A 22,937-nucleotide genomic window follows, 5' to 3' on the forward strand; every position below is an offset into this window, starting at 1 on the left:
AGCTGTTCCTAGATATCAAGAACATGCTAATTGACCTTGTAGAAGTGGAGCAATCTTCCATTTACTTAGGCATGTACCTTTAGGCGGAATTTCTGAAAATAGGGCTACAGCCAACAGATTATGCCGTCTCAGAAATCTGATTCAGTGATTTCTTTCCTTTACATATTGATTACTTATTACTTACAAATCTATCAAATCTAAAGTCAAAGGGCGGTCGGGTGGCGTAGCGGAGATTGCGCTTGTCACCAATGCAAGAGGCTGCGGTCTCGACTCCCGGAGTCAGCATTGCTTGAGGCTTGGGCTGATCGTCATACTAACTCGTTTGGCTGAGTTAGGGGGAGGGAAGTTGATGGGTGGTAATCTGGCGTTGTGGACAGCGACGCCTACAGGTCAGGTCTGGGCGCCTGCTCAGCGGAGGCAGGACTTGATGAAGGCAGCGTGACCTCCCACGTGTTACACTTCACCAATGAGAGTCCTCGCTGCCAGGTGAGAAGAGAGCCACTGGCTGTCTCCACATGTGTCGGAGGAAGCGTGCGGATACTTCAGGGTTCCCTTGTACCGACCAGTAGGAGAACATGCGCACAACAACCAGGTAGGGGAGGGGGGAGGGGGGGAATTGGCACAACGACAAAATTGGGACGGGGAGAAAAACAGAGACAAATCGGAGAAAGAGAGGATACATTTTTTTTTTAATCTAAAGTCAAACACAATGTATTCTAATTTACAGAATGCAATTACTTAACAGTGTTATTATGGTTTTACTTGGTTTAACAGAACATTTTATAAAAGCTATCTATGGTTGTGACACTGTTACAACCATAGATAACCTTTATACAATTGTCTGTAAAATCAAGTTTGTATATAATCTCACATAATCTCATATAATCTATTCTTAACCAGATATATTACTTACAGTATCACAAACATCTGTACACTGATGAAATATGATTTTCCTTTCCAGTAACAAATTGCAGTTACCAATTATTTGTAATCAGATTACTGCAATCCTATTACATGTAATCTGTGATTGGCTGAGTGGTCTGATGGTGAGCATAGCAACTGTAGCTGAGCGTGGACAAACTAAACTCTGCGGTAAATCTCTACACTCATCCCAGAGTCAGAAAGATGACAAACCAGGAGTGTGTGTGTGTGTGTGTGTGTGTGTGTGTGTGTGTGTGTGTGTGTGTGTGTGTGTGTGTGTGTGTGTGTGTGTGTGTGTGTGTGTGTGTGTGTGTGTGTGTGTGTGTGTGTGTGTGTGTGTGTGTGTGTGTGTGTGTGTGTGTGTGTGTGTGTGTGTGTGTGTGTGTGTGTGTGTGTGTGTGTGTGTGTGTGTGTGTGTGTGTGTGTGTGTGTGTGTGTGTGTGTGGGTGTGGGTGTGTGTGTGCGTGTGCGTGTGGGTGTGGGTGTGGGTGTGCGTGTGTCACAGTCATCAGATGACAGATGAGACTAATGCTGTTAACTGGAAGTGATGTATCAAACAATTGTGTGTGTGTGTATGTGCGTGTGTGTGTGTGTGCGTGCACGTGCAGGTGCTGGACTTTGAACGAGAGAGCGAGTACATCTTGGTGGTCAGCGCCCAGAACCCGGTGGCGCTGGTCCGCGGTCGCTATGGACCCGCGTCCTCAGCAACCGTCTCCATCTACGTGGACGACGTGAACGAGGGGCCGGTCCTCTCTCAGAGCCACTATGAGGTCACAGTGAGGGAGGGGAGGAGCCAGGGCGGGTCATCGCCACCATCCGGGGTTACGACCCCGACTCCCACCCCATCAGGTGAGCCTGAGATCATGTCAGTGTGTTTAGGGTTAAAGTCACCGGCGTGAAGTGATATTGTTCTCGTCCTGTTTCCTCGTGTATAATAATTATAACTGGCTGTACGGTGCAGCTACCATTATGTACCAACAGAAATCCCATTTCCTCAAGTTTTCAAAAGTTTTTGTTTCTCTCCTCTCCCCTCTCCCCTCTTTCTCCCTCTCTCTCCTCTCCCCTCTCCCCTCTCCCCCCTCCCCCTCTCCCCTCTCCCCTCTCTCCTCTCCCCTCTCTCCCCTCCTCCCCTCTCCCCCCTCCCTCTCCCCTCTCCCCTCTCCCCTGCTCTCTGCTCCCTCTCCATTCTCCCTCTCCTCTCTCCTCTCCCTCTCCCTCTCTCCCCTCTCCCCTCTCTCCCCTCCCCCTCTCCCCTCTCCCCTCTTCCCCCTCTCCCCTCTCCCCTCCTCCCTCTCCCCTCTCCCCTCTCCCCTCTCCTCTCCCCTCTCCCCTGCTCCCCTCTCCTCTCCCCTCTCCCCTCTCCCCCTCTCCCTTCTCCTCTCCCCTCTCCCCTCTCCCCCCTCCTCTGTCCAGGTATTCCCTGCGAGGAGACACCAAGAGGTACTTCTCGATAGGGAAGTATTCCGGGGAGCTGAAGACGGTTCAGGCTCTGGACCGAGAGGAGAACAGCACGTACACCATGGAGGTCTTGGCTGTGGATGGACGTGAGCTCCTCTACACAACAATAACTAGGAATAATTAGGAAACTAGACCGATAATAATCTTAACAACATTGTAGGCGCCACATTATGGTCAAACAGGGTTCGCACAAGGTCCTGAAAGTGCTTAAAGTGCTTGAAAAAAATGCCTGGGCCCTATTCCCCGTACCTGGTTCAACTAAGTCGATCGAGAGTCTCATTATCCAGATTCAGTTAACCCGATGTTTGAAGCCGGGATTTTCCTGTTCCTGGAACGCTGATCCAGTCTCGTTAACTCAAACCAGACTTGAGACTCTGGATAAGTGCGCACGGCCGCTTCAGTTGAAAAGACAGCAGGTGTAGATCGCAGAAATCCAGATCTTCTAACGGCATTGATTGATTGATTGTTTTACAGATTGCAGGCGGCTCAATAGCCTTGCCGACAAGTTAAATGCATAATCTATAGGCTAATTTTAAATCCCTCATTACCCCAATCAATCAGATTATATTTCTTTAAACGTTCCTGCTGGCAGTAGGTTTATGCATTGAATAATCAAATGAGATCTTGCTAGCGAAAATAATTAGTTAAACTGTTATGAATAAGGATACGGCTCTCTTACCCATTGATTGATGTATGGTGGATCTTTTATTTATCTCCCCTGTGGTGTAACGGTTTCTGCTTTTGACTTTCACACAGGCGGCCGGGGTTCAAATCCCACTTCTCCTAGTCTTTTCCTTCTTTTTGCAATGTAGGAATAATTCAATTTGGTGCACGTTGAGAGCTATATAAAGAATGACATCCTCAATGCATGTAGATTTATAATATTTTAACTTAAAACTAGGCTACCTTTGCGTATAATCATTAATATTATATTCCAAAAAATGATATTGGAAACGTGGGGTTTCGAACACCGGTCGCCCGGTTGCCAGGATTGAGCACTACCGCTGCGCCACTGTGGCAGATGGGATAAATTCATTGTTTATACATTAATGAACGAGAGACCTGTGTTTAGAATATTCTTTATTTTGAATGAAGTTTTATCTCTTTATTCTCATTCATTAATGTGACGTCAACGGCTCATTCAATTTCTCAAATCCGTCAAACAGCGCATCTCATCAGACATTTTAATCCCAGTTACAATATCACACAAAATCCACAATCCACGCATAGACACTTAAATTTTATGCTTGAATGAAACAAAATCCAGGCGCTCCTCTCCTTCCTCGCTCCTCATCCACAGCGGAGAATATGAAAGGAATCAGAGCCAAACGAGCGATAGGTTTCAATCATTAAGGATATCCCCGCGGGATTCACATTTGCAATGCTGCGCGTTGTTAAAATAACCACATAATGTGTACATCGCACCGAGCGAGCGCCACGGTATATATAACGTGCATTATTTAGGACAAAGTGAATTTAGTATCAGCATTTTGGGTCTATTTTACATTTCAAAAGCCCCCTCTGGAAGAATGGAGCACAAAAACGTAATTCAGAATGGTATAATGCAGATCGTAGACTGTGGGAATAATTTCAGGAAACGAGCTGTCACTTTCTTTGCGGGGGCGTGGCGATGGTTCATCCGGCTAACTTGAACTTAAACCCTGCTCTCGACCAGGCTCAAACTTTTTGATCTGTTGTCATGGTGATTTAGACAATCCAGCTTCGGGGAATGGGAAAGTCCGGCTTAAGTCAGACTTGACCGAAAGTTATCCGGCTAACTCAGTTATCCAGGTACGGGGAACGGGGCCCTGGAATTCCTTGAAAACAGCAAATTTTTTAACAAGGTGCTTAAAAAGTCCTTGGAATTCAAATCAACCATTTGCATTGAAACGTTTGTTCATCCATGATAAAATTGTTCTGAATCAAGACATTTAATTTTTTTATCTAAAGTGTAACTAATTGTCGGAAATTGGTTTTAAGCCATAAATATTGGATCCGATTTTTTTTAAAGTGAATTGGATCTTTTAAAATGAAAAAAGGAGTGCTTGGAAAAGTACTTGAAAGACCTTGAATTTCATTTAGCAATGTCTGTGGGAACCCTGGGTAAAGCTCCTGTGTGTCGGTGGCTTCTTGCAGACAAGACGGTCGTCTGACATTGTTTCTTATCCCATTTATTTCCATGAATTGAATGAATTCTTGTCATGATAGCCTGCTCTCAGAGCTATAGGTTGGGACACCTCTCTGTTTCAGTGTGTGAGGTCGGTGACATCATCAGCTCTGATTGGTCTACCTTTGTCAGGACAGATCGACAGACCAACGCTGTTACCCCTTTCACTAACCGTCTGTAGTGTGATAGTAAAAGGATTAACCTTCTGTAGTGTGGTAGTGAAAGGGCTAACCCTTTGTCGTGTGGCGATGAAAGGGTTAACCTTCTGTATTGTCGGAGTCAAAGGGTTAACCCCTTGGTAGTGTGGCAGTGAAAGGGTTAAAGGCCCCATGAAATCAAAATAGATGTTTTAAAGTTATTTTTATGTGCTGGACGTCACCTTATACACTATACATCAGTGCCTGTCGGTAGAATTTCACCGGCACGGAAACAAGAGAAATGGAATTGAGAATGTTTCCGGAGGAAAGAGAATATTGTTGGCTAGGTGGTAGGCTATTGATTGCGTGTGTGTGGTTCAAACGTTAAACTTCTATTCCTAAAAGAACACTAGCGACAGTTGTGTGAGGTGTAGATGGTGCATGTTAGATGGAGCGGGGAACATAGGACCCGGGTAACATAGATACGCTCCCCATTCTAGCTAAGCAGAAATGTTCAACTCTTGCTAGCTAACGTACGTTGCTAATGTTACTAATGTAGTAAGATTAGCTTGCTAACTAATGGGTCAACCGTAATGCACATTTAGCCCTTTTGGCACCAAAAACACCAATCAATATCCACGGCAAGTCCCTAGCTAGCTTCCCGTTTTTACAGGAAATGTGTAAATATGCAGAATCAACAGCATTTTGCTAGCCGATTCATGGGGACTTTAAAGGAACACGCCAACATTTTGGGACATTAGTTTACCGTCTTCTCCAGAGAGAGAGTCAAGAAGATAGATACCAGTTTCCTCTCTGTGCGTTCAGTAGAAAGCTATCTGGCTGCACGTTAGCCTAGCTTAGCACAATGAATGGAAGCTGACAGTGCCAGTTAGCCTAGGCATTGTCCAACTAACACCTCTCCCCCGAAGGCTAACCGGCAACATTTTGGCATGTTCCTTTAATTAAAGACGGCTTCAGAACCTTGGCCTATATACACTGTGAAAAGTAACCTAACATCACTATCCAGGTGAAGGTCACTTCATGAGCGGAATCCTGTAGGCAACAGGACCGGTAATGCTATTATTTTCACTCACAACTTTGAGTTGGCCCTCACCCACCTGGCGCCCTGCTGAGGACCCATCGTTTGAAAAACACTGGCCTGGAAAGTATAGAATAGAACCCAAGATAAAGCCATAGAGCATTTTTAAACCTTCAAGGTTCAATAGTTTATTCTCACTTCATCATACCATACCCCGTCAAGGGCTTCACTTGAAATTGTTCCGTACAATGAAGGCTGATTTTCTTCTTTTTTTTTATTGATCTTTTCCCCCCTCCTTTTTCCTCCGATTTTCTCCCATCCCAATGTTAGTCGTTATGCCAAATCCCAATCCCCTTCCTGGTCGCTGCGCACTTACCCCCCACAGTCGGTCTGGGAGAGTGGAGGCTATCACTATCACATGCTTCCTCCGACACATGTCTAGCCAATCAACCGCTTCTTTTCACCAGGCAGCGCGGACTCTCACTGAGAGGGTGTAACGTGTGGAAGGATCACACTACCCCCCTTAGATCCTATCCGCGCTGAGCAGGCGCCCCGACCGAACTGTAGGAGTCGCTGTTTACAACGACCCGGACCCACCCCGCCAGCTTCCCCAACCCTCTAATACAGCCAATTGTATTAGTGTGGACGGCCAGCCAAGCTGGTGACAACGCCGGAGCTGTGTTCGAACAGGCGAATCCAGCGTCTCCGGGGTTGGTGACGAACGCAATCTCCGCTATGCCACCTGACCGCCCGAAGGCTGCTTTTCTTAAACGTACACATGCTCTGTCCCGAGACAGACTGACCGGGAAGCACAATAAGAAGTCGACTGAATGGGAGCCTATAAGTCATATAATTATTTTTAGATGATGTATGTGGTGGCGTGAGGTGAAATGGGACAAAACTTCGGGGTGTGTAAGCGAGCGATGTGTGTCAATTACCTGCCACCCAGAGCCCCTTGGCCACGGCTTCACGACAACACGGCCAATGAAAAAGCAATTTCAAATCACAGCAGACCATTACTCACATACGCCGTGAGTCACACACACATGCACATGCATTGCACACGCAGAGACACACGTGTACTACACACACACACAAACACACACGTGTACTGTACACTCATGGGCACCAGCACGCCAACGCCGTCTCTAGAGGACAGAGGAGCAGATAGCCTACCGACTAGTGATGTGACTTTCGCGAACGATCCGACTCTTTTGAACGGCTCTTTGGTACGAATGAAGGGAACAAACCAGGTCATACTTATTGGTGGGAGCCGTTCTATAACGTGATAACAAGGAACACATCTGGGAACGAATCTGCAAGGTTTTTTGGGGGGACAGGATATGGTCGAGGATAGATTAATTCATTCAAGGACGTCTTGTCACGTTAATATATATGTTTTTTATTCAAACTTTGGTGGACGTTTAATAATATGAACTAAAGTGGTCTGACAGTCAACAGATGAGACCACAGTTTCCAACGGAATGTCAGTCACGACGGCGCCTTTCACTGGAGCTTGAGAGACGAGCTTTAATGCGTTCTCTGGCTAATGATCAACTCAAGTCTAAAATGCGATACTTCTTTTTTCTCAATCTAAAACAGCTTTGAGACCAGACTGAAAAGGTCTGAATGCATTGATAGAGTTTAATTCCTTTCCCATCAACTCCTCACTTGCCTAATGGATATAAATTGTTTGACGCAAGCTAGGTGAAAGTCGTGAATCACAAGCGCTTATGAAGCAGGGTTTCCATTCGAAACTGTTTGGGCGCCTGAGTGGCGCAGTGGGCAAGGCGCTCGCCACTAACGCAGGAGATGCTGGTATCAAGCCCAGCTCTCGGCGTTGCTACCGGCTTGGCCGGTCGTTCATACTAACACAATTGGCAGTGTTAGAGGGTGGGAAAGCCGGTGGGTGGGAATTGGACGTTGTGGACAGCGACTCCTACAGGTCGGTTGGTGCGCCTGTACAGCAGAATCAGGAAGTGTCGGGGGCAGCGTGAGCCTCCCACGCGTTACTCCTCGCCACTGAGAGTTCGAGCTGCTGCGGTGAAAAGATGCGACAGGCTGCCTCCTCGTGTACCGGAGGGGACACGTGATGCAAGGCTTCTGTCCTCCCTACAACCGACCAGTGGGAGGCATAGTCTAGCAACGTTCGAGACAGAGGAGGGAAGAATTGGAAATACGGGATATAAAGTGGATACAAAAAAAAGAAACTGTTTGACGAACAACGCCGCTGCCAGAGACTTGTTGTTCACAATTGTGTCGCTTTAGGATAAACGCGCCGGCTAAATGACTAAATGTAAATGTACACAATTGGTGAAATAATGTTATACGGCTAATGCTTATTGTCAATCAAAACGTACACTGCAGCAGCTCTCTTCACTCTTTGAATGGCAGGTTTCTTGAGAAGAAAAAAAGGTTTCGGTAGAGCCTTGAGTGTTTGTAGCACAGTCTATGGAGTCTATGAACGCCGCACAAAGCCGACGACATGTTGTTGGCACAATTTGGAAATGCACAAACATGACCCGCTGTTTTTTTTATCTTTTAGATAACGCTAACCTGAATTTCCCCAAGGGGATCAATAAAGGAATATCTTATCTTATCTTATCTTAAGCTAGCTGTAGTCTTACACAACAAAAGTGGTAGAGGTCATGTTAGTCCTCTCTCTCTCTCTCTCTCTCTCTCTCTCTCTCTCTCTCTCTCTCTCTCTCTCTCTCTCAGGCTTCCACTGTTGTCTTCCTGGCTGCAACCAGAGCCATATATTATCAGAGTTCAGCCAGGTTGGAGTATTGTTTTAAATGTTACTTGTCCTTTCGGACGACAAGTTATGTTTTTGTAGGTTTTTATTGATTTTTGCTAGAGGGCAGTCCGGTAGAGAGAGAGAGAGAGAGAGAGAGAGAGAGAGAGAGAGAGAGAGAGGAGGAATGGGAGATAGACCGGGGAAGACATTCGCCAAGGATCACCGGGTCCGGGAGTCGAACCCGGGTCGGCCGTGTTGCACCGTAGTGCTGTGTGCGGTGTGCCACTCGGGCACCCCGGAGTATTGTTTTATTGTTTTATTGTTTTATTGTGGATCCCCATTAGTCTACACCAAGGTGAGACTACTCTTCCTGGGGTCCAAACATTTCAAATACAAACACAAAATAATTTTAAAATAAAAAATATAAAACCACAAACATTGAAGTATACTCACAAGAAAACATCACAACAAACAAAACAAAAGTGAATCAAAGCTCACTCAATATTCACAAGTCAGATATCACAATTCTGACTCCAACCATAGAATACATATTCCATAATCAGTCCATAAGAACAAAACAGATCAAATCGTTTATATGATTTTAACTCATAATGTAGCATAACTTGTCTCAAGTCACCGATCACCTTTATATTTCCATACTAATTTCCATAATAAGTCAATCACCAAAATGCATCTCGAATCTCGTTTTTCCTGAGCGCAATTCTTTACTTCTTTTTTTTAACATAAATGTGTTCCTTACCATAGTTATGTTTCTCGGTATACTATTCCAATAAGCAACTGCTCTGTACATTACCATCTTTTTCAGAGCATTTGTTTTTGGTAGAGGTAAAGAAAGTAAAGCATGAATCTAATGCTTGCCTTGTGCTATATCCATGTCTCATATTAGTTGGGTACAGTTGTGAGTGCAAACCCTCCGGTTTCCCAGTATTACAGATATTAAACAAAAAAGTGACCAGGCTACATCAAAGTTACCAGGCCAAACTGTTAATAAATGGCTCTGCCTGCAACAACTCACACCTCACTGGATCTATCGGTCACACAAGTCTTCAATTACGTTGATCTGTGGAATCCCATAATTAAAATATTAGATTAGATTAGATTAGATTAGATTCGATTCAAATGTATTATTCATTATACAGTAACGTACAGTACAATGAAAACAAGTGTGGCATCCAACCAGAGTGCAAATGTAACAGTAAAGTGCAACAGCAATATACAATGTAGGCTACAGGTGATTATCAGATATACAAATTAGTACTACTGAGTGTAGCGCTTATCAGATGTATGTACAGAGTTGTAGTGTATAATGAATAAAGACAGTTGAAGATTTGAAGAAAGAGAGGTTTGAAGATGTCAGTAAGACCCCGGACAACAGTGGGCGGTCAGTTTTGTCAATATTTGTTCTCTGATGCGATAATAGAGACGTGACAGATGAGTCGACCCGTCGGTTCCTTCATGAACGCAATCAGGACGCGCTGCGAGCATTAGTGAAGACAGCTGTCGGCCTGCAGACAGTGTTTCAAACGTTGGTGGAACGGAGGTGTACATAACTTGGTTTAATGCAGGGGTTCTCAAACTTTGTCACACCGCGACCCCATTTTATTTAGGATTTATTTTGTATTGCGTCATTTCAAACGTGGAATTATGGAATATTAAAATAAAGCCCACGTTGTTGAACTTGATCACGCATATTTATTAGAACATTTAATTACAGCACTATGTTATCAATACACGTTTATAAAACGAGGCATATTTAGCCAAAATATGTTGCCAGAACAGTAAAAACATGACCGGGTAGCGTGTATGCCTTCTACGACGGAACTGCGTTTCCGCGTTCGAGTTTTGCGCTCTGATTGGCCAGGTCATGTGACATGTGCGCCAATCGTGGGACAGCAAGTTCTGTGCCTATTTCCGGGTCTAACAGCCTGCAAACTACCTGGCGTTCTATCGCCATGCTCTAAGACAAACTCTAACCTTAACCAACTTCGAACGAGCGCCTAAGCTTAACCAGTGTAGAAACTTGCGGTCCCACGATTGGGCGTACATGTCACATGACCAGAAATGACCTGGCCAATCAGAGACGCGGAAACGCAGTTCTGTTGTAGAAGGCATTCAGGCCACCGGGTAGCCTAGGCATTGTCCAACTAACACCTCTCCCGAAGGCTACCCAGTCATGTCCGCTTCCATTCATTGTGCTAAGCTAGGCTAACGTGCAGCCAGATAGCTTTCTACTGAACGCACACAGAGAGGAAACTGGTATCTATCTTCTTGTCTCTCTCTCTGGAGAAGATGATAAGCTAATTTCCCAAAATGTTGGCGTGTTCCTATAAGGTTTTCGAATGAATCACCAACATTTCAACCTGTTAATATTTACAGCCCTACAATAATAGACACACAATCTACAGATTTAAATGTATACAAAATGTTCTTTGTTTATTGTGGCGGTGCCGTAAGAAGGGTCCGGTGTGGAGAACATAATGTTAACATCACTAGATGCCAGACAGAAAGACATATGTCCTTCAGACATAAGGACATCTCAACGGTGGAAAGATAAACCAGCAACAGGCACTGTGTTTAAGTTTAACTTTATTTGGATCCCCATTAGCCACAGCAGTGCTATTCTATTCTTCCTGGGGTCCATAACACGTAAAATACAGTTACAGACTTATACACTCACAACATTCACATGGCAGACAGACAAATTAAAACAACAATACATACTCCTAATCAATTCATAATACAATACAACATAATATACAATTTAGCTTTTTCATACATTGTCTATGTTTATATCAACCAATTAGTAAATCTTCTAATAATATATCCCTATCAGACAATGTGTGCTTGCATCTTATATGTTAAAAGTTGCCCTAGATAGGCTCTGCTGCAATCTCACGTTTCCAATTAGATTAACCCTTTCACTGCCGCACCACCAAACGGTTAACCCTTTCACTGCGACAATACAGAAGGTTAACCCTTTCACTGCCACACGACAAAGGGTTAACCCTTTCACTACCACACTACAGAAGGTTAACCTTTCACTACCACACTACAGAAGGTTAACCCTTTCACTACCACACTACAGACGGTTAACCTTTCACTACCACACTACACAAGGTTAACCCTTTCACTACCACACTACACAAGGTTAACCTTTCACTACCACACTACAGAAGGTTAACCTTTCACTACCAGACTACAGAAGGTTAACCTTTCACTACCACACTACAGAAGGTTAACCCTTTCACTACCACACTAAACAAGGTTAACCTTTCACTACCAGACTACAGAAGGTTAACCTTTCACTACCACGCTACAGAAGGTTAACCCTTTCACTACCACACTACAGACGGTTAACCTTTCACTACCACACTACAGACGGTTAACCCTTTCACTACCACACTACAGAAGGTTAACCCTTTCACTACCACACTACAGAAGGTTAACCTTTCATTACCACACTACGGAATGTTAACCCTTTCACTACCGCACTGCAGAAGGTTAACCCTTTCACTGCCACACGACAAAGGGGTTAATGATCATGTGACTTGGTTTGTCGCCGCCCCAGGGAACGTCTCCCTGTCCGCCTCCACCCTGGTGACGGTCCACATCCTGGACGTGAACGACAACAGCCCGGTGCTGGTGGGGGACTACTCCTGGAAGTACCTGTGCACGCCGCGCTCCGAGGACCAGGCGCTGGTGCTGGCCTCGCGGGACAGCGACGGGCCGCAGCACGGGGGCCGGCTCAACTTCTCGCTCCGCAGCGACGCCACGGTGCGACGCAACTGGAAGCTCACGCCCATCAACGGTGAGACGAGGATTTTTTTTTTTTTTGATTTTTGAAATCTTTATTTCAAACATGTAAATAAATTAGTGCCGTCAATATATAAAACATTTTTTTACTAATTAATCTCACAATTTTCTGTAATTAATCTAGATTAATCTAGATTAAAAATAGCATTTCTCTACTTAAGACCGAAGCCTGTAACAGATATTTACTTGAGTAAAATGGTGCTAAGATTGAAGATTTTTCACTCCATAGATTAATCTAGATACATTTATTTTAATGCTTTAAATAATTTAAATTAATCTCCAAAGTTAAAGCATTAATTTTGACAGCCCTAAAATAAATACAAACTATATAAAATCAAAACAAATCATTGATCTCAAGAAATTAAACGAAAAAAAAATATATATAAATAAACCAAAGCAAAACATAACTCAATTTACATGTTCGAAAAGGAGTAGGAAGAAGTATACACTTATTTAATCGTACCCCTTTTCCACTACTCAAATGAGTGTAGTCATTTAAAACCTTACAAAACAAATATATATATATATGCAAAACAAAAAACAAAAATTATATATGTAAAACATGAAAGAAATAAAAAAAAATAATGTAAACACCTGTGAATGTCAAATCCCTTCCTCATCCGTGTACCTCGTGAACATCATTTCCTTCTAATTCTGTTTGACTTGTCTCATGTTTGGACATTGCTTTAGCGCCACATTCAGACTGTTCAGACGAGGAGACAACAGTCCGATCCGCCACGGGTCGCTGTCATCACTGTGTGTGTGTGTGTCTGTGACTGTGGGGAAAAGTAACTAAGTATTTTTACTCAAGTACTGTACTTGAGTACAATTTCGAGCTACTTGTACTTTCCGTGAGTATTTTCATTTTAGGGAACTTTATACTTTTACTCCACTACATTTCAAAGGAAATATTGCACTTTTTACTCCACTACATGTATCTGAACCCATCGGTTACTAGTTACTTTGAAGAAAAAGATTTTGCATAGAAAACATGGCAAGAATGTATGAAGATTATATACTTTCACAGAGGACATAATCAGAGCAGCATAACTGGACCACATACCACTAAAACATAACCTTTAGAGGTCCAATGGATCAAGGTTTGAATGCTCCCAAGCACTGGGATACACAAACGCCACGTAGAATGCATACTTTTACTTTAGATACTTAAGTACATTCAATAGCAAAAACGTCTCTAGATTTACTCCAGTAGAATTGAGTGAGTGAGTGAGTGAGTGAGTGAGTGAGTGAGTGAGTGAGTGAGTGAGTGAGTGAGTGAGTGAGTGAGTGAGTGAGTGAGTGAGTGAGTGAGTGAGTGAGTGTGTGTGTGTGTGAGAGTGTGAGAGTGTGAGTGAGTGAGTGAGTGAGTGAGTGAGTGAGTGAGTGAGTGAGTGAGTGAGTGAGTGAGTGAGTGAGTGAGTGAGTGAGTGAGTGAGTGTGTGTGTGTGTGAGAGTGTGAGTGAGTGAGTGAGTGAGTGAGTGAGTGAGTGAGTGAGTGAGTGAGTGAGTGAGTGAGTGAGTGTGTGTGAGAGTGTGAGAGTGTGAGTGAGTGAGTGAGTGAGTGAGTGAGCGAGCGAGCGAGTGAGTGAGTGAGTGAGTGAGTGAGTGAGTGAGTGAGTGAGTGAGTGAGTGAGTGAGTGAGTGAGTGAGTGGGTGAGTGAGTGAGTGAGTGAGTGAGTGAGTGAGTGAGTGAGTGAGTGAGTGAGTGAGTGAGTGAGTGAGTGATCGAGTGAGTGAGAGAGTGTGAGAGTGTGAGTGAGTGAGTGAGTGGGTGAGTGAGTGAGAGTGTGAGAGTGTGAGTGAGTGAGTGAGTGAGTGAGTGAGTGAGTGAGTGAGTGAGTGAGTGAGTGTGTGTGAGAGTGTGAGAGTGTGAGTGAGTGAGTGAGTGAGCGAGCGAGCGAGTGAGTGAGTGAGTGAGTGAGTGAGTGAGTGAGTGAGTGAGTGAGTGAGTGAGTGAGTGAGTGAGTGAGTGAGTGAGTGCGTGAGTGAGTGAGAGAGTGAGTGAGTGAGTGAGTGAGTGTGAGAGAGTGAGTGAGTGAGTGAGTGAGTGAGTGAGTGAGTGAGTGAGTGAGTGAGTGAGTGAGTGAGTGAGTGAGTGAGTGAGTGAGTGAGAGAGTGAGTGAGTGAGTGAGTGAGTGTGCGAGAGTGAGTGAGAGAGTGTGAGTGAGAGAGTGAGTGAGTGAGTGAGTGAGTGAGTGAGTGAGAGAGTGAGTGAGTGAGTGAGTGAGTGAGTGGGTGAGTGAGTGAGTGAGTGAGTGAGTGAGTGAGTGAGTGAGTGAGTGAGTGAGTGAGTGAGTGAGTGAGAGTGTGAGAGTGTGAGTGAGTGAGTGAGTGAGTGAGTGAGTGAGTGAGTGAGTGAGTGAGTGAGTGAGTGAGTGAGTGAGTGAGTGAGTGGGTGAGTGAGTGCGTGAGTGAGTGAGTGAGTGAGTGAGTGAGTGAGTGAGTGAGTGAGTGAGTGAGTGAGTGAGTGAGTGAGTGAGTGAGTGAGTGGGTGAGTGAGTGAGTGAGTGAGTGAGTGAGTGAGTGAGTGAGTGAGTGAGTGAGTGAGTGAGTGAGTGAGTGAGTGAGTGAGTGAGTGAGTGAGTGAGTGAGTGAGTGAGTATATTGCAGCCCGCACTAGTCCTTCAGACAAAGAACCATATAACTTTGTTTTGACATTTATTTGAGTAAAATCCATCCAAATCACTTGGAGTGTGAATGTGACGTGTCACCAGAAAGTACTCAACCTCTACGTATGCAGTTACACAAGGATGTTCATTAAGTCAGGACTATACAGACGCAGTTTCCGCGACGTCTCTCATCACACCCCTGCAACCTCATCCACCAAGTTTGAGCCAAACTTGGAAAATAAATACTGTATTGTTGTTGTTCATTCATGTACAGCGTTAGTGCCCCTGTCTTGTTTCTCTGGTACTAATCACCCCCGATATTGAATTATGATGACAACGTCACCCGAAACATAAACACCGTTTTCTCATTGGAGGAGATGTGGTGATGTCATCAGAGCTGCACTCGGTGACACCGTGGACGAATGGACTCCACGACGATGGAGTGAGCGACACTGCTTTGGAAATAGTCGGCTGCTAAATGTTACACGTCACACCACTGCGGTTTATAGAGTGCAAGGATTTCGATCTCTCCCGATAGGTTTAAACTCAAAGGAGTCGAGTGACAAGGCGAGGAGGAATGTCAAATTTCCATTTAACTCCCCCCTGGGTCTGCAACAATAAGTGTAATGACCCTGTTCTCTGCCTCGAAACTGCCACTAAGTTAATGTCAGACCGGTTGGCCGCTGTGACACGCGTTCAGAGCCTACAGGCAAACCATTTCCTATATAGGCAATTTCTTCTTCTCTCTCCTTCTGTCTTGACTGCCCCGACATTAGCAGTCATTATGTCCTTTCTCTCTAATCTGTGTGGTGAGTCAGAGCTGCATGGGTTAGCCGGGTCAGTTAATGGAGGCTAAAAGAAGAATCTCCCAGCATGCTTTGCACCTGGTCAACGGTAAATGGTGCATTTATATAGCAGCTTTTATCCAAAGTGAATTCAGTACTGTATGTATGTACTGAGGAAATGCAGTCCAATTTTAAAACACTAACCTTTAGAACAATGACAAGAATAAATGTATTAAAAGCAATGGCATTCAAAATGCTGGAGAACTTTTCTTTGTCAAACTACGTAGTATTGCACTCAAAACAAACGTGTTGAACAATGAGAGTAAAATGAATAAAAAATAAAAAATACAACTGTCAAACAAACAAAAAATACTGTAGCAGCATATCTCAAATGTTTTTTTCTCTTTGAATGATTGATTGATTGATTGAAAACTTTATTAACAGATTGCAGAATGGGTACAATACAGTACAGCTCAATACACACAATTGTTAAGGGGATGCAGACCAGAGAAAGACTTTCGTCTTGTTTACATCAGGGTCCCCCATTTTCAATTCATCAGGACATATATGACATACATGACATACAGATAGTCAGTACTGCTACATCTATACATTTATGACATACCAGATTTGCAAATACAGTACTGTTTGTGATACAGAAGGAGTCAAGAAAGGGGAGTATATACATTTGACGTAGAAACTGTACATTGGAGGAGGTTGGGTGGGGGGGGTTGGGTACATTGGGATATTGACAACCATACTGGGTAATTTACATTGGAGGTGGTTGGGGGGGGGGGGGGCACACTGTATAAACAAGTAAAACTGTACATTGAGGGGGGGGGGGGGAGGAGACACTGTACAAACAAACAAAATTGTACATTGGACTATTGACATACTAGGTAAATGACTGTACATTGGAGGGGGTTGGGTTAGGATATTTACAGGGGCCAGTGTTGAATTGCAGTCTCCCGTAGGTGTCCCTTGAGAGAGGTTTTGAAAGTGGGTAGTGATCCACATTCCTTTACAGCTTTGGGTAGGGCGTTCCACATTGATGTGGCATAATTGCGAAACGTGTTTAGTCCCTTATTTGAGCCGAATCTGGGTTTAACATGATTTGTGGAGCTCCCTCTGGTGTTGTGATCGTGGTATTCACTGACCTTTGGGAAGTATTTTGACATGTACATGGGTACCTTGGTCGTGTAGTGTATCTTGTAGACGAGGCCCATTGCAAGTTGTTGTACTCTGTCGTCTACTCTAAGCCATCCTAGGTTGTCAAAGTGGGCAGGGTTGAGGTGGGTTCTAGGAGTAAGGTCAAGCAGTAGTCTGACCAGTTTGTTTTGAGATGTTTGTAATTTTGTTTTTAGCGCCTTTGAGGTGCTTTGGTACCATGAGGTGCAAGCATAGTCGTAGTACCCCTGAATGAGTGCTCCTGCCAGAGTCTTCAGGGTATTCTTGTTTACCAGAGAGGAGATCCGGTACAAGAATCGAGTTCGTTGGTTGACTTTTTTTATTACATTGGATGCCATTTTGTCACAGGAGAGATTAGCCTCTAGGATGGAACCCAGGTAGGTAATTTCATCTTTCCTTGTGACAATATTGTCACCCACTGTAACTGAGAAGCCGTCGGTCTTGCTGAGTTTGTTATTTGAACCGAAGAGAATGGACTCTGTTTTGCCCATGTGTAATGATAGTTTGTTATCAGCGAGCCATATGCAGATTCTGCCTAGTTCCGAGCTGAGGGTTTTTTCAACCTGTAACTTGTTCTTGTCAGAGACCAGCAGGGCTGAGTCGTCCGCAAACAGGAACAAGTTGCAGTCACAAGCTGACGACATGTCATTTGCATAAATTAGGAACAGTAGCGGTCCTAGTATGCTTCCTTGTGGAACACCACAGCTCACTGTGAGGGGGGGGGGATAGGGTACCGTTTACCTCCACCATCTGTTCCCTCCCCTCAAGGTAGGATTGTATCCAGCTCACTGATAGACTATCAAAACCAATTGCTTTTAGCTTGTCAATCAGAATGGAGTGATTGACCGTGTCAAAGGCCTTTTGTAGGTCCAGCATGACCATGCCGCAGTATTTGCCTGCGTCCACCTCTTGTTTGATGTGGTCATTCAAATCGAGAAGGCATGTGTCAGTGGAGTGGGATGTTCTGAAGCCAGATTGGAATTCGTAGATTAGATTTTTTTCCGCTAGGTACTTTTCGACCTGTTCGTAGACAATTTTTTCCATGACTTTCGAGATGGAGGTGAGAATAGAAACAGGGCGGTAGTTGCCTGGGTCTAATTTGCTGCCCTTTTTGTGCAGAGGGGTCACCCTCGCAATTTTGAAGTCCTTGGGGACGTGTCCCTGTTTTATGGAGAGGTTTATTATGTGTGTGATGATTGGGGTGATGGCGGCTGCTGAGTCTCTGAGGAATTTGGAGGGGATGTTGTCATGGCCAGTGGCCTTGTTAGGTTGGAGGGCGCTCAGTTTATTGAGTACCTCATCTGTTGTTACCATTTCCAGCTTGAAGTCGTCCTTGCGGACCCCTAGGTTTTTGTAGTAAGCTACTATGTGTTCTACCCCATAAAGCCCTGAGTGGGAGGGTAGTTTGTTTACCAGTGTTGTGGCTATGTTTGTGAAGAAAATGTTTAAGTAATTGGCTACATCCAGCTTGTCTGTGATGAGCGTGTTGTCCGTTTTTATGTTTATGTTTGAGAATCTGGTTTTAAGTTTTTTACTGCATCCTAGTTGATTATTGATACAGTATTCTGTCCCACTCTAGGGCGGCACGATTTTGGGAAATAATGGACTTGCGACAGATATTGCGATTGCGATAAAATTAGCGATTATTTAAATTTTTTAACCAGCCCAATGGAGGTTTATTGTAAACTACGGCTTGCATCTGGCCTACGCGCTGTGTCTGCTCGGGACACAGAGCCTGGAAATGTTTCTTTTTACCTGGGAATCTAGATACCGGTACCCAACGGTACCTTTTTGCTGTACTTTACTCTCCCTCTCGGAAGTCTAAACTTCACAACACACAATCTAAAACCCCTCCCGACCTCTCTCTCCCAAACCATTCCTACAACAATTTTTTTATGTTGCATGAAAATACAAAATGCATTGCGAGGATGCATTGCAAAGCTTGTTAGAAGCATTGTAGTTTTCACTGCACATAAAAACAGCGCAGGGAGAAAAGCTGGGACTTATTTCTTGTTGCAAAATGCGACCAAAGCACTCTGGAGTTATGCTGTAATGTCTTCACACACGGACATGTTGTTGATTATTATTATAATTTTTTTCACAAGCTCATAACATTGATTTGGGTCGCACATACATCAGCAGGGTCGGTCGGCAACCGGAACCAAACAAAATACACAAAAAACTAAATATTTGTTAGGCCCTATCTCTCTCTCTCCATCTGTCTCTCTCTCTCTGTCTCTCTCTCTCCCTCTATCTCCATCTCTCTCCCCTTTCTCTCTCTCTGTCTCTCTCTCTGTCTCCCCTCTCTCTCTCTCCCCACACCTCTCTCTCTGTCTCTCTCTCTGTCTCCCCTCTCTCTCTCTCCCCACACCTCTCTCCCCACACCTCTCTCCCTCTCTCTCTGTCTCCCCGCCTCCCTCCCTCTCTCTTTCTCTCTCCCTCTCTCCATCTGTATCTCTCTCTCCCACTCTCTCCATCTCTCTCTCTATCTCTCCCTCTGTCTCCCCCCTCCCTCCCTCTCTCTCTCCCTCTCTCTCTCTCCCTTTCTCCCTCCCTCTCCCTCTCCCTCTCTCCCTCTCTCTCCCTCTCCCTCTCTCCCTCCCTCTCCCTCTCTCTTCCTCTCTCCCTCTCCCTCTCTCTCTCACTGCGTGGCTACAAAGCCCACAGATGCTGCATCAGATGAGGGAGTGTGTTCTCCTCTGCATGTCCGCACACAACGCTGACGGAAGGAAACACGATACTGACGCTGTTTAAACGCTTACGCTGTGTTATATACCATTACATGGAAAGGTTGTCTGGAAATAATTGTTCTTCCTGGTTGATATCTGCAAATAAAACCACATCTAAAAGAAAGAGAAGGGCATCATATCTGGAGAAGTACACGTATTATTGTAGCATACAATCTGAACTAGCGACGAGCAAAATGTCAATACTGGTATCGGATATCAGGCCGGAATCATGTCAGAAATCAAAGCTAAGCTATTTCTATTTTTGGAACTGTATTTGCGCACATTGATATTAGATCTTTCTAATGGTGAAAATGGATCATATCTACCATCAAACTAATCTCCTACCGTACGTCTATATTGTCCAATAAAAGTAATTGACCTATTCTCGAAGACACTCTGATGTCACGAGACCGCCGCCATCTTGGTATAGGGGGACCATACGGATTTCTACCATCAAATCCATGCATTGAGCTCCGTTTTTATTACATGTTTTATCACATTCTTGTTCATTTCATAACATTTTCATACGATTTGTTTTGAAAATATTGAGGCCAACATGGCATTTCACTATTTCGAAAGCCTTTCTGGTGATTCTAAGGCGAGATATGAGTCAAAGAAACTCCCCCTGATTACCACGACCACAACATCAGAGCGAGTTAGCCGAACGTTAGCCACCAGCCACTTTTTCCTCTGTGATGGTATAAAACTTCCGATTTGGATTTCTGTTTTTGTCATTAGTATAACGCGTAACACAGCAGCTCTTTGGCATTGTGAAGGACTGAAGAAAAGTCTGCTTGATTGTCTTTAATTTGCCGCTTTAACGATCCGTTTCTCCACTAAATAGTGTACACAATGTACCAGGCGGGGCAGTTTCCCCCCACGCTGCAGTTGCGTAGCAATAACAGACAGGAAGTTGACTTCGAGAATTCCAAACCCGCCTCCTTTTCCTGAGCCTCCAAAAGTTTGTCCGAGGGAAGCAACAGTTGTGATTGGAGGATCAAGAAAAGAGGGCGGGTTTGAGATATACTGTGGGTAAATTGATCCGATTGGTGCGAAAAGTGATGGAAGAAGACGATACGCTTATTTTAGAAGGTCGGCCATCGCCTCAGTTCTTGTGACAAGTTTCAAGTTTCTCAAGTTTCTTTATTAGTTGTCATAGTAAAATACAGAATACTTTTCCATGAAATGCTTTTTTTCCTGTATGAACTCCTGGGAGTGTGCTAGATAAAAATAGATAAAAAGTATAAAATAGAAAGTCAAAAGTATGTAAACAAAAAGTGTTCAGTCAATATATTATATACAATATACAACACATGTAAAAAAAAAAAAAAAAAAAAAAAAAAGTAACAGTGAGTTACAGTACACAGTACAATGCAGAAATGGGATGAGGTACAACTTAGGGTATAAGGTGCATTGAGGTCAATGATATCAAGGATGAATATGAAAAAGGGGATCTGATCTGATGGTACTTGTACTTTATAATGTATTATGTATGTATGTGCATGGATTTTATGTCCGGATGGTGTATCTATGGAACGGTCACTGTCTCTATCACACTCTCATATGCGCATGTTTAGCCGCATGCAAGTATCTAGGAATCTACACATATTCGTATGTGTACATAATAGATTTACACACACTCATATGCACAAGGCTAAGTTATACATGTCAGGGGCACACATACATGCACATACTCACTTATAGGAAATAGGCATACACACACCTACATATACACATAGTTGAAGTATAGGCTCTCACTGACACATATGGGGGATATACATGTACATAGGAGACACACACATACGTAGCTGAGACGCACATACATATACACACCTGAGAGACACACTCACATAGGGGGCAGAGGCACACATGGATACGAGACACACACAAGAGATAGGAGTAAAGTCACATACCTGGAAGATGCACACACACTCACACATGTGAGGCATGTACACATGCTTACGTGATACACGTACCCACATACGTGTGTTGGAGACACACATGCATGCATGCTATCATGCACACCTACATGTGTCTGGGACGCTTTCTCTCACATGCAATATGGAGAAGGGTGGCATCCCGATAGAGCAGGGCTATTCAACTGGCGGCCCGCGGGCCAGATCCGGCCCGCGGGATGATTCTGACCGGCCCGCCAAAGATTACATGATAATAAAAAAAAATAAAAAAAAATAAAAATAAAATATTTTTTTTTAATATTTCTTTTTATTTTTTTATTTTTTTTACTTTTTTATTTTCATGTCAACGTTAACACGCACAATTGAGCCAAAAGTCACTCAATTAATGACAGATTTCATTGATAAATTGAGGGAAAACTTTGCAAGTCGATTTGATGAAATTGACATGTCCAGAGAATTGATGCATTTTGTGAGCAACCCATTTGCCAATGTAGCTGCTATTTCCACAAAAGGACAAGAGTTCCTTGCATCACTTCACATTGATGAAGGTCTCCTGCAACTTGAAATAATTGACATGCAAGCATCATCTGCTCTGAAGCAGGCACTTGAGAATGAATCCACCACAACATTTTGGATAAAGTGTATTCATGTCAAGACATTCCCCAAAATAAAAACGCTGGCAATATCTGTGCTAACAATGTTTGGCTCAACATACACCTGTGAATCCAGTTTCTCTCACATGAATGCCATTAAAACAAGCAACCATGCCTCCTTGACAAATGAGCATTTGCATCACTGTTTGCGGGTAGCCCTCACTTCCTATGAACCCTCTTTCTCTGCCATTGCCCAGTCAAAGAAGTGCAATCGCTCTCATTAGATGTGTGTATGTAGGCTAGGCCTGTCTGCCCCCCACCCCCCTGATGTTTGAGAGTTAAGAGTGGACAATAAGTGCTAATAAGATGCTGTGATTTGCTGTTGTTGCACAGACATGAAGCACTTTTTCATAAGCTCAGCTGCACTATAAATGTGTTTTTTTGTTCAAGTGTTGATGTTAGAATGTTCAGATGCACATCATGCACTTGTTTCTTTTTTATTTTATTTTTATATTGAAATGTTGAAGAGGAGATGTTGCAGTTGTTGCACAGTCATAAATGAAGCACTTTTTGCAGGAGATGTTGCAGATGTGGCACATACTGTAAATGAAGCACTTTTTTTGAAAAGTATACTACTTTTGCAATGTAGTTAAATAAAAGTTGTGAAAATGTGGTTGCGTGTTGTGTCAAGTGTACATATATTCATAGCACGGGGAGGCGCCGTGGCAGTCCGGCCCCTGGCCCCTTGGGTTTCTGACAATGTGGCCCCCTGAACAATTTAGTTGAATAGCCCTGCGATAGAGGATGCAGCACATACCTGCTCG

General features: G+C 43.9%; 1 protein-coding gene across 1 annotated transcript in view; it reads left to right on the forward strand.

Annotated features, from left to right (window-relative positions):
• Positions 1–22,937, forward strand: part of cdh16 (cadherin 16, KSP-cadherin) — a gene marked incomplete at both ends in the record, with an annotated part of 147,215 nt that overhangs the window by 105,252 nt on the left and 19,026 nt on the right. Inside the window, 4 exon segments of the mRNA XM_084308172.1 lie at positions 1,530–1,701; positions 1,704–1,770; positions 2,335–2,465; positions 12,049–12,288. Coding sequence (XP_084164298.1) covers positions 1,530–1,701; positions 1,704–1,770; positions 2,335–2,465; positions 12,049–12,288 — 610 coding nt within the window.

Source organism: Notolepis coatsorum, assembly GCF_963971535.1.
Source record: "Notolepis coatsorum genome assembly, chromosome: 2".
In the NCBI taxonomy this organism is placed as follows: Eukaryota; Metazoa; Chordata; class Actinopteri; order Aulopiformes; family Paralepididae; genus Notolepis; species Notolepis coatsorum.